A 13,102-nucleotide genomic window follows, 5' to 3' on the forward strand; every position below is an offset into this window, starting at 1 on the left:
CACGGAAAATATATATAAATATATTTATTAACACTTCATTTTATCTTTTCATCATTCTTCGTTCTCTCTCATTACTCTTGCTCTTCTCACCGGACTGCAACTCACAAAAGGTAATTAAAATGTTGACTAATTAAAAAAAAAATTGTTATTGACAATCTAAAAATATCATTTCGCATATTAAATTTTAATAATTAGAAAGAAAAAAAAAAACTGACAAGAAATAAATAATGAAATTTTTTAAGTTCTAATAACAGTTCCTATTAAATAGCAGTTCCCCATCTTTAAACTAAAATAAAGAAGAGTTAGAAGAAAGAAAAAAAAATGTGTAGTTATCAATTCCGTTAAATGATTTTCATAATCCCAAGGCGGGGTCCACAAACGGTGAAGAGGAGTGTGGATAAAACGTGTGTTCCACCCGCCAATCAGAACGCAGAGAAATCAGAAATCCCAAGCAAACCCAACCCGGTCCCGAATTCCCAATTGGCAAAGGACTCCCACACAGAGAGGGAGAGGGGGTCAATTCTTTTGTACGCCCACCAAACCCACACCCTCCCCCCCTTCTCTCTCAAAACCCAAATTAGAACCCAAAAATCCAAATCAATCGCCCAGCATTACTTCCTTCGGCTGCTCCAATCCCAATACCACACTTCTCCAATCTCTTCTCTTCTCAAATTTTGAAGATTTTTGGAAGCGCCGTCTCGTTTGGGTCAATGGCGGTGTCGACCAGTTTCGCCGGAGCAAAGTTGGAGGCTCTGCTGTCGAGATCTTCATCGTCGGCTGCAACCACGTCGTCCAGGGCCTCTAGCGGTTCCTGTTTGGTGGGTTCTGTGAGGCCCATTAGGAGCCGAAGGCTCCAAATTCAAAGAGGAGTGAGGTGCGAGGTGGCTGCTTCTTCTGATGCTTCTGCTGCCGCAGTTCAGTCCGTCGCTTCCAATATCTCCGCTCTTGAGCAGCTCAAGACCTCTGCCGCTGACAGTACGTTTCTCTTTTCCCATTAATATCCTTCTGCTTTGTTTTTTTCCTATTGAATTTATTAAATTTTTTGTGTGTTCTCTAATGGGTTTGTGTTGGAATTGAATTTTCTTCTTGCAATTGTGGGTTTTTTGAATGTATTTGTTCCAAATAATGTTAATGCATGATGGGTTTTGTGTAATGTTGATTGTTTTTAATCCAATATATATGTGCTCAAATTTTTGGAGATTGTCTGGGTTTAGAATTGCTGCATAGAAAGTCCAGTTTGGGATTTTTCTCATTTTCCCAAGCATCTTTTCAGTATGAATTTTGAATACTAGAGAAATCACAGCCATACAATGTGTCTGTAATCCGGGGTTGGTATCGTATCTCATATGTACTTCTGAATGTATTATCTTTTACCCCCACCTCCTTTACCTGCGGTTCTATGATTCAGATGCTTTTGATGACCGTAGGATAATGTTTGGTTTGGTTGTGTTCATGATTCAAGGTTGTTTTCATACTTTATATAAGAATCTGTTTGGCGTACTTTTTTGTGTATTTGTAATGTTGTCTAACTAAAGTTCCACAATTTTTCTTCTCAGGATACACAAAGGAAAGAAGCAGCATTGTGGTCATCGGACTTAGTATTCACACAACGCCTGTTGAAATGCGTGAAAAACTTGCCATTCCAGAAGCAGAATGGCCTCGAGCCATAGAGGAGCTGTGTGGTTTAAATCACATAGAAGAAGCAGCTGTTCTTAGCACTTGCAACCGGATGGAGATATATGTTGTAGCTCTATCTCAGCATCGTGGTGTCAAAGAAGTTACCGAGTGGATGTCAAAGGTACTTTCCTTTTCTTTGTGTTGTTTGTGATATAAATGACAATAAGCGACTCTTTTGCATATGTATTGTGACATGGATAAGTCAATCATCTTATTTGACGTTGGATAAAATGTTTATTTTTTTTATTTTGAATTCCCTTTCTTGAAACGAAAAATTACACTCAATTCCTTTGTGGGTTACAGTTTGAGCCTGTACGGTTTTTCCTTTCTCCGGCTATTGAAAAGAGTATCCTGAATTGATCATGATCATTTCTTGCTCTAAAACATTACCTGACACTCTTTGCTTTTTGTTTGCAGACAAGTGGAGTCCCTGTTTCTGAGCTATGCCAACACCGGTTTTTACTCTATAATAAAGATGCCACTCAGCACCTCTTTGAAGTATCAGCAGGTCTTGACTCTCTTGTCCTCGGAGAAGGTCAAATTCTTGCCCAGGTGAAACAAGTTGTTAAAGTCGGCCAAGGAGTTGTTGGCTTTGGTAGAAACATCAGTGGGCTGTTCAAGCACGCAATCACTGTGGGAAAGCGGGTTAGAACTGAAACCAACATTGCTGCTGGGGCAGTTTCTGTAAGCTCAGCTTCTGTTGAACTTGCCTTGATGAAGCTTCCTGCACCGTCACATGCTACTGCAAGAATGTTGGTGATTGGTGCGGGCAAAATGGGAAAGCTTGTGATCAAACACTTGGTAGCAAAAGGTTGCACAAAGATGGTTGTTGTGAATAGGACTGAGGAGAGAGTGGCATCTATCCGTGAGGAGCTGAAGGGTATTGAGATCATTTACAAGCCTCTTACAGAAATGCTTACCTGTGCAGCAGAGGCTGATGTGGTTTTTACTAGCACTGCATCAGAAACCCCATTATTTTTCAAAGACGATGTGAAGGAGCTTCCTGCTGTAGGTCCAGAGACTGGTGGTTTGAGGCTTTTTGTTGATATTTCCGTCCCTCGGAATGTGGGTTCATGTGTTTCTGATGTTGATGGTGCTCGACTTTACAATGTTGATGACCTTAAGGAGGTTGTGGCTGCTAACAAAGAGGATCGCATTCGGAAAGCAGTGGAAGCTCAGGAAATTATTACAGAAGAATCGAAACAATTTGAAGCTTGGAGGGATTCTTTGGAGACAGTACCTACCATCAAGAAATTAAGAGCTTATGCTGAAAGAATCAGAGCTGCAGAGCTTGACAAATGTTTATCAAAAATGGGTGATGACATATCAAAGAAAACAAGAAGAGCTGTAGATGATCTTAGCCGAGGTATTGTGAACAAGCTCCTTCATGGTCCGATGCAGCACTTAAGATGCGATGGGAGTGATAGTCGAACTCTGAGTGAGACACTTGAGAATATGCATGCTCTTAACAGAATGTTCAGCCTTGAGACAGAAATATCCGTATTGGAGCAAAAAATTCGAGCGAAGGTGGAACAAACCCGGAAGTAAAGCTACAACATCAAATTTCTTTCGGGACACATCTACTTCGTCAAACTGGAATAAGGGGAAAACATCCTCACATTGTCATTTTAGCGTTCCCTCTGGTGTAATCTTCAATTCCATAGACAAATTGTGATGGTCCCAGCTGGTCTGGGGGACCTTCCAATTCATTCATTGGTGTAAGACACTAACCTGATTCTTGTCTTCGTAAGTGGCTGTTCGGCTTTGTATCGAAATTATGAGGTTATATCTGTACCAGTGTTAATTCTTGTAATTAAAAGTAATTTGAGATGAATATAGATTGCAATTCATAATTTTGTCGAGATTATTGTCCTCTTGTGTCTCATTAGTTAGTGAAATATGAAACTATTGTTGTTTCCGGTCACTGTCATCACTATCAATTTGGTTCCTTCCGGTGAGGAACCTTATGTGATCACCTGGATCGCCGATTCTCTTGTGCGGACCAATTTTTGTGGACCAATGGTGTGAACCAAGTTTAGCCGTTGGATTTGATTTGAACGGCGGCTCACAACAAAACTGAGCTCATTAGTGGGTCCACATCCTAAATGACCCCTGAATTATACGGGTCTATGTGACCCGGTTCTACTGAAAGACTCAGCTGATCATAGTCGTTCGATCTTCGTCCGCACCGTTGGTCCACAGGAGAGAAACGCTCTCACTTGGGTGGCCTCCTCAAATGTTTATGGCCCTGACTCCGTTAGGAAGACTATAAATAAAGGTCCATAAGACCATCTCCAACGGAGGGTCTATGTTTAACTTCTGTCCAAATTATAATCATGTAAGAAATTATTTTTTAATAAACAGTGTCAAGAAATTATTTTTTTGACCCAGATCTCCAATGAAAATTTGATTTTGTGTTAAAAAGAGTTATTCTTTGGCCTATAATTTTATGGCCAGTTCGATTGGAGATGACCTAATTTTCAAATGGTAAATTTCAAAGTCACTATTTTATATGTTTTAGGATTTTATTAAAAAAATTAAAGAATATCAGAAAAAATGCATTATTACTTGAAAATGAGCAAACGTAAGTGGATATAGTAGAATTTTCTACAATTATTATGAATCCAATGCAATGAGATAATAGGTCAGGCTTGGAAGGAATGAATAATCGTAGTTTACAACTAGTTGCCTCCTTTTTCTCGTTAAAAGAAAAAAGAAAAAAAAGAAATAATAGGCATATTATTGGTTAAGGGGTACATCACGGGATCGTTCTCTAGTCTCTATCCGATTGTAGGTACCTCTGAGACTATGCCATTTCCATCACAGAAAACGTATACACGATTGCAACAAAAATTCTCCAATCTAATGAATCCAGGCTTTAAGATGAGAACCGTAACCTCTGGGTTGCTCTTCTTGATTATCTCTGCAGCCTCCGACGCAGGCTTTCCAATTAGTTCAGGCCAAACATATTTGAATTCTGGAAACAGTGAAAATTAACGGCATTCAAATTTTTAAGTGCGTATTTGATATATAGTAAACAAATAAAAAAAATGAAGGTAGTAGAAAAGAGAAAGAAGAAACCTTGACCACAACATGCAGCATTTGTACAATCTTCGCTAACACAAGGTGGGTAATGAGGCCAAGATGCTCCAACCATTTTTTTTATTTGTTGTGGTTTGATGCATATGACCTTCTTAAATTGTGTGTGTGTGTGTGTGTATATATATGCATGCATTGGTTTTCTTAGAAAGGGGTACTGTATTCTTCAGTAGCTAAATGAATTTGTTAATTTTATAATTTGAATGGAGAAATATGATTTTTTTTTAAATTTTTTTAATAAAGGATTGGGCTAAACCTTACACTTGTCTAGCCATAATATTGTGGTTTAAATTCGTTTTTTTACAAAAATTGAATTTAAAATCTTTCATTTACAAGTAAAATAGAATACCACAAGATTGTAGTACTAAGTGACAGAAATATTATTAATTAGCTTACCGTTTTAAAGAACACATGCTTGCATTTGTTGGATTTTTTAGTCAAAGGAAATGAGATTTCCAAGGAAAATTACACAGGTGAGGTCACGGGTCTACAAATTACAATCCCCAAATTAGTGCCTCGTATATATATATAATTTTCAACTTTTTTACATTTGTCTTCAACTTAACGCCAAACTTAATTAACAGTGGTAATCTTTCCAAAGATTAGTCAAAAAATCAAAACTGATAATTAAAGAAAAACAAAAACCAACAGCTGCGAAATCTAGGAGTGGAGTGGGCGCTGCGGTTTCATTCTCAAACTGAAATAGGAATTCAAAAATATCGTGCGATTCCGCTTAAATTTAGGGAAATTGTATTTTCTACACTCATATTATTTTTTACTAAATTATAAATATATCTTTAAACCAAAATTTATTACCTAAACTACCCTTACAAACCCAATTTAATATATAAATTTATAGTTATACCCATTCAAAAATTAAAAACCACATAAATTCATTAAACTTTTAAACTTTATGGGCTGAAATATTTTCTTATGTAGTAACGTACCTGGAAATGATTTCTCATGCATTGAGTGATATTATCAATCAAAAAGCCTTTTGGATTATTTGTCTCAATGCAGTAGATCCCTAGGAACATATATATGTCGTAGAGTTCAACAATTTTTTATTTGAAAATGATGGTTTAACCTGTAATAGTCTAGTAACAAGATGTTTGGTTATGTTGAAACCTCTGAAACTGTGTCTCCAATAATAAAAGATCCAAGGGTAGTAGGAACTTCATTTGTAGAATACCAGCTAGAGGTGCATGATGAAATGACTGTCAGTGAATGTTGTTCTTGCAAAGACGAAGGATATCTGGCCAATTGTACAATCAGGATTTGTGAATGAAGTATCGAGGACTTTAAGGTAACACATTATTTTCTATCGTTAATCCATTAACAATTTGTTTTCCCTAAAACAGGAGAGAATAGACAAAATAAAAGGAAAACTAATGAAAATGACTTGAAAACTTTGAGTTTTAACGATAAGAAAAAAAATAAAAGGTAAAGTGAATAGTACCAGGATTGACTTTTTAGTGTAAAAATGTGATTTTTTTGTTAAAATGAATGGTACCAAGAGCTTTTCGTTAAAGTTCCCCAAAAAAACAAGATTTTCCCTTCAGGCACCAAAAATATATGCATGCTTTGAGATTATGCATTTATAGCATCTAGTCCAGAGGCAGAGCTGGTTTAACGAGATCATCCTACCAAAGGAATGTCTAATATATAATTTGAATATACTGTTAAGGGGATCATCATGCCTGCTTTGTATGTGTAGATGGAAAACCAAGTAATGCGGCTGAGTTGTTTGAGAGGTTTTCACATAAAATAAAGGTGAATTGTTATAGTAAGGCACTTAATGATCTTAAGCTTCTATAGAGGCACACCCAACACTATTAGAAGCATATTATCAATCATCTGTTCTTGTTAGATTGATATGCAGATACTTTTTAAATAATTATCATTGTTGGTACCATATATTGGGCCTCGTCTTTGGGCCTCATCCCTAAGCCCATGACAAATGTAAAAGGGGAGGGAGCCCTTATTCTATAAAATGGACTCTCCCTCACCCTTATGAAGGACACATTAATCCTCACCTTCACAGAGTCTTACACTCAACCCTCACAACAATATAGAGGGCAATACCCTCTCAGCCAAACATAGAGCAAAATGGCAAATGCTGCATCCACAGAGAGCTCCCTTGCCGATCTATTGTAATCCGTACATACATACATAATCAACATCAGTGTGGATATAGCTCAAACATTGAGGTTAACCACGATACATCTTTGTGTTCTTGAGCATTTGTGTGATTCACGGCCGGATTTACGTTGGTCCAAGATCCTCCGGATTCTGTGCATCAACATTTGGCGTCGTCTGTGGGAAATCAATACGAAAAGTTATATCAGTTCTCTCTCAATTTTTCATCTCACCACCGTGAAACCTTCACAACCTGACCATTGTCCACCGTGGATCTGCAAAACCCACACAGAGACACAACCCAGATCCCTAACACAAATAACAAAGCAAAACCCAGAAACAAAAAAGAAAAATCAGATGGTTCGAGATTAGTAATTTGGTACAAACAAACATAGATTCGAGATTGGACACGCCAAGTTGAGCAATTGCTTGGAACGGAGCCACGGCTTCACCCCCACTTTGGAATCGAACAACATGTGAAGCCCATTCCACCACCTCCTCTAGCAGCGGCAGCAGCAGCTCCAGATGTTATGGACCTTCCAACGCCAGAAGATTGAGAGCGTCAACGACTTCAAGAACTACTAGCTCCCCCTCGAGGCTCACAACAAGAAATCCGCAGACTTCCGGAGCGTCAGGGACCCCAAGCCTCTGGTTTCACCATTGATTCCGCCGTGCGAGCGCAAGTATTATGTTGAAAAGCCATGTTTCAATTTTGTATGGAGTGGAAATGGGAGCGCTTTAGATTGTTGTTGAGCGTGAAATCGCTAGGTCTTTGATTGGAGAAATCCATCAACCAGGTTTTCTCCGACGACCGCCAGATCGATATGGTGATCCATAGTTGCCGACCCAGATCTCATCTCCTGGGCATACCACGAGCACTAGTGGAAAACCAGGCAAAAGATAGGCTTTCCTACAATAATTCCTTTATTATTCCCCTTTGGTGTTGTCTGCCATCTGCCAAAAGAGAAAAGAAAAAGTAAAATGCTCAAGTAGGCGCAATGCGCATCAACAACCTGCAACTGTCGACCACCAACATGAAAAAAGATAAGCACTTTATCTTTAGGCTGATTTGTTTAAAATTATCATTTGTTTATTTAATAGTTTATTATTATTTTGTGTTGGTGGATGCTTTACAATATGCATATTCTTTGAGGAGACCACATCATTTCTATCACACCTATATAGTGCGTTCCCGGTTTGATCTGCCTTACAATATGCATATGCTTTACAAACGCTTGTCTGCAATCTTCCTTACAATTATTTTATCAATTAATATTTTATTATTGCATCTTTAATCATTTATGACTTCATTATTTAAAATGGTAGGGTAAAACTTTATTATACAATATTTATTGGCCTAGAGTATTGTGACTGCCATTAAACTATGTCACTTATATAACATGTGATTTACCAAACTACTGAATAAATTATTTATTTATAGAAGGCACATAGTACAATATTTTGCCTTGACAAACTTTGTCAATTTGATTTATTCATTATACGATCATACTTATACTGTCATTTATTGTCAGGTATTATTGAGCAACTAGATCCACTGATCAACATTGTTGCTGATTAAAAGAACCTAATATGCAAACCCGATAAGCGGACCCGAATCATGTCGAGAATCAACTCATAATGAGTGTGTGTCGACATAAAGTAGATACTTGCAATGAGGAATACCACGACCCGAGCCGCCTCGCAGCGAGCATAGCCTCTAGCCGAGCAGCCTCGCAACGAGCATCGCCTCCAGCCGAGCAGTCTCGTAACATGTGATACCTTTAGCCGAGTATTACTTTATGTTGAACATTGCCTTATGTTGAGTACTGGTTCAAGACATCTAGCCACTTTGGCCAGTACATGGATTGGATTTGAAGTCTCCAGCCAAAAGACTCTCTTGACTGAAGACTTGAGGGACTCTTATTGGTACCATATATTTGGTCTTGTCTTTGGGACTCATCCCTAAGCTCATAACAAATGTAAAAGGGGAGGGAGCCCTTATTCTATAAAAGGGACTCTCCCTCACCCTTATGAAGGACACATTCAGCCTCACCTTCATAGAGTCTCACACTCAACCCTCACAACAATATAGAGGGCAATACCCTCTCAGCCAAACAGAGAGCAAAATGGAAAGGGCTGCATCCACAGAGAGCTCCCTTGTCGATCTATTGTAATCCATACATATATACATAATCAACATCAGTGTGGACGTAGCCCAAACATTGGGGTGAACCACGATACATCTTTGTTTTCTTGAGCATTTGTGTGATTCACGGCCGGATTTACGTTGGTCTAAGATCTTCCGGATTTTGTGCATCAACAACCATTCTAACAGGATAAATTTGGTTTCGTTGAAAATTGTTTCATCATAATCTTCTATTTGAAGTTTTGGAGAAAATTAGAATGTTACAAGTAATTATTGACTGTATCAAATTTACGAAAACAAAACTTACAGAAATTGATTTATAGCTTAGTTATATGATTCAAAACTTCAAAATCAACATCCATCGGTAAAAAAAAAAATTGTTTTTCTCTATAAGAGCGTCTTAGGGTTTTGGGTCAGAATGAACGAAGGATAAAGCTTGTATGATGGTAGAGTTTGATTATTGGGTGGGTTTATTGATAAATTTTAGTTTTATTATTAATTTCATCTTGTATTTGATGGTAATTATGCAGTAGGTTAAAGAAGACAATTCACATTTAAAATTGAAGTTTGGGGTGGGGGGGGGGTAGAGAGAGGTTATATGAGTTCAAATAAAATTTCCCTTAAATATATTACTAAAATTGTACGGTTCGGTTCACACTAGTTCCAGTTTGGTTCATGCTGGTTTTCGGTTCTGAATACTAAATCATTTGAATACCAAATCAAAATCCATTTGATGTTTACTTGTTTCATTTTTCTTGTTTTTTGCATGCTTGTATTCAAATACAACTTCTAAAATGGTTATCGAATGTTACAAACAAAACATATCATTTTCAAATACTCAATCAAATGTAAATGCCTTTGACACCAAGCAAACAAAAAAAAAAAAAACACAATTCAAAATGTATATATACATTCATAATACAAATATATATCCAACATACAAATATATCCACTATGTAGTAGGAATGTTAGTGCGAATACAATAATTTAAGTCCAAAAGGGACTTATCCAGAGATTAAAAAAAAGGCTTAAGAAAAAGGGAAAGAAAAAAATAGGATGTAACTTAACACTTTAAGATCATTCTATCCAAGAAAAATATGAAATCAAAACCTGATTGTCAAATTTGGAGATTTAGGAGAGAAATGACCTCTTTTTATTTATTTATTTATTTTTAAATGTGCCTTATCTCAATAGGTTAATCGTGCAAGTGAAATATCTAATTGAGAAATGCTTCCATGCAATCGCATGAGGCGAAACCAGTTTTGATTTTCACCACTCATTTAGTGAACAACTATTAAATTTAGTTAATTATTTACATTCACAGTTTGATTCGATTTTAATTATTGTCCTCTTGTGTCACATTAGTTAGTGAAATATGAAACTATTGTTGTTTCCGGTCACTGTCATCACTATCAATTTGGTTCCTTCCGGTGAGGAACCTTATGTGATCACCTGGATCGCCGATTCTCTTGTGCGGACCAATTTTTGTGGACCAATGGTGTGAACCAAGTTTAGCCGTTGGATTTGATGTGAACGGCGGCTCACAACAAAACTGAGCTCATTAGTGGGTCCACATCCTAAATGACCCCTGAATTATACGGGTCTATATGACCCGGTTCTACTGAAAGACTCAGCTGATCATAGTCGTTCGATCTTCGTCCGCACCGTTGGTCCACAGGAGATAAACGCTCTCACTTGGATGGCCTCTTCAAATGTTTATGGCCCTGACTCCGTTAGGAAGACTATAAATAAGGGAACTTTAACGAAAAACTCCCGGTACTGTTTACTTTAACGAAAAATCACATTTTACACTAAAAAGTCAATCCTGGTACTATTCACTTTACCCTTTATTTTGTCCTTATCATTAAAACTCAAAGTTTTCAAACCCTTTTCATTAGTTTTCCTTATAAATAAAGGTCCATAAGACCATCTCCAACAAAGGGTTTATGTTTAGCTCCTGTCCAGATTATAATTATACAAGAAATTATTTTTTAATAAACGGTGTCATGCCATATTTTAAAATAAGATTTCCGGACATATTTTGAGTGCCACTTGAAGATGTGGTCATTTGAAAATTATTGAAAAAAATAAAGGAAAGATTATTGGAAGAGATAAGAGAGGGGTGTGTATGAAAAGAGTGTTTGAGATGAATATAATGTGAAGAATTGAAATAAAATGAGGTAAGATAGTATGAAATGATGAAAAGAATGTGAGAAATGGTGTAGAAGTGTCTTATGAATATAGGAAAAAAAAATTCGAAAATTTTAATTTTTTTTTAATTTCGTCTAAAAAAAATAACTAATAAGTCAATTGGGCCCAACTGAACAGGCTGGTTGGCTAAGGATTTGGACTTTGGCTCGGTGGGTTCCAAGGTTTTTTGACCCAGATCTCCATTGAAAATTTGATTTTGTGTTAAAAAGATTTATTCTTTGGCCTATGATCCTATGGCCACTTCGGTTGGAGATGACCTAATATTTAAACGGTAGATTTCAAACTCACTATTTTATTTGTTTTAGGATTTTATTCAAAAAATTAGAGAATATCAGAAAAAATGCATTATTACTTGAAAATGAGCAAACGTAAGTGGATATAGTAGAATTTTCTACAATTATTATGAATCCAATGCAATGAGATAATAGGTCGGGCTCGGAAGGAATGAATAATCGTGGTTTGCAACTAGTTGCCTCCTTTTTTTCGTTAAAAGAAAAAAAAAGAAAAAGAAATAATAGGCATATTATTGGTTAAGGGGTAGATCACGGGATCGTTCTCTAGTCTCTATCCGACAGTAGGTACCTCCGAGACTCTGCCATTTCCATCACTGAAAACGTATACACGGTTTGCAACAAAAATTCTCCAATCTAATGAATCCAGGCTTTAAGATGAGAACCGTAACCGCTGGGTTGCTTTTCTTGATTATCTCTGCAGCCTCTGACGCAGGCTTTCCAATTAGTTCAGGCCAAACATATTTGAATTCTGAAAACAGTGAAAATTAACGGCATTCAAATTTTTAAGTGCGTGTTTGATATATAGTAAACAAATAAAAATAAAAAATGAAAGTAGTGGAAATGAGAAAGAAGAAACCTTGACCACAACATGCAGCATTTGTACAATCTTCGCTAACACAAGGTGGGTAATGAGGCCAAGATGCTCCAACCATTTTCTTTTGATTTGTTGTGGTTTGATGCATATGACCTTCTAATTGTGTGTGTGTGTATGCATGCATGCATTGGTTTTCTTAGAAAGGGGTACTGTATTCTTCGGTAGCTAAATGATTTTGTTAATTTTATAATTTGGATGGAGAAATATGATTTTTAAAATTTTTTTTTTTTTAACAAAAGACTGAACCAGACCTTACACTTGTCTAGCCATAATATGGTGGTTTAAATTTGTTTTCTACGAAAATTGAATTTAAAACTTTTCATTTACAAATAAAGTAGAATATTACAAAACTGTATTACTAAGTGACAGAAATATGATTAATTAGCTTACCGTTTTAAGGAACACATGCTTCCATTTGTTGGATTTTTTAGTCAAAGGAAATGAGATTTCCAAGGAAAGTGAGGTCACGGGTCTACAATCCCCAAATTAGTGCCTCGTATATATATAATTTTCAACTTTTTTACATCTGTCTTCATCTTAACGCCAAACTTAACAGTGGTAATCTTTCCAAAGATTAATCAAAAAATCAAAACTGATAATTAAAGAAAAACAAAAACCCAACAGCTGCGAAATCTAGGAGTGGGCGGTGCGGTTTCATTCTCAAACTGAAATCGGAATTGAAAAATATCAACAGTTTAGTACGGTTCCGCTTAAATTTTGAGAAATTGTATTTGAACTCAGAAAATCTCTTTCTACATCTAGTTTACTTTCTGCACCCATATTATTTTTACTAAACTATAAATATCTCTTTAAATCAAAATTTATTACCTAAACTACCTTTACAAACCCAATTTATTATATAAATTTATATTTATACCCATTCAAAAATTAAAAACCACATAAATTCATTAAACTTTTAAACTTTACGGGCTGAAATATTTT

General features: G+C 36.4%; 1 protein-coding gene and 2 long non-coding RNA genes across 3 annotated transcripts; 1 reads left to right on the forward strand and 2 right to left on the reverse strand.

Annotated features, from left to right (window-relative positions):
• The first annotated feature begins 425 nt into the window (after nt 1–425).
• Nucleotides 426–3,530, forward strand: LOC103402026 (glutamyl-tRNA reductase 1, chloroplastic-like). Its single transcript, XM_008340770.4, has 3 exons — nt 426–975; nt 1,557–1,798; nt 2,095–3,530. Exons 1-3 carry the CDS (start codon nt 711–713, stop codon nt 3,223–3,225), a joined length of 1,638 nt encoding a protein of 545 aa, XP_008338992.2. The 5' UTR covers nt 426–710; the 3' UTR covers nt 3,226–3,530.
• An 870-nt stretch (nt 3,531–4,400) lies between these two features.
• Nucleotides 4,401–4,877, reverse strand: LOC139192040 (uncharacterized). The gene is made up of 2 exons (XR_011575821.1): nt 4,759–4,877; nt 4,401–4,654 (listed from the first exon to the last, which is right to left on the reverse strand). It is a non-coding gene; the product is annotated as an uncharacterized lncRNA (long non-coding RNA).
• Nucleotides 4,878–11,649: 6,772 nt separating this feature from the next.
• LOC139192110 (uncharacterized) lies at nt 11,650–12,253 on the reverse strand. The gene is made up of 2 exons (XR_011575930.1): nt 12,143–12,253; nt 11,650–12,034 (listed from the first exon to the last, which is right to left on the reverse strand). It is a non-coding gene; the product is annotated as an uncharacterized lncRNA (long non-coding RNA).
• Nucleotides 12,254–13,102: the final 849 nt, after the last annotated feature.

This window comes from Malus domestica, chromosome 15 (genome assembly GCF_042453785.1).
Source record: "Malus domestica chromosome 15, GDT2T_hap1".
Taxonomy (NCBI): domain Eukaryota; kingdom Viridiplantae; phylum Streptophyta; class Magnoliopsida; order Rosales; family Rosaceae; genus Malus; species Malus domestica.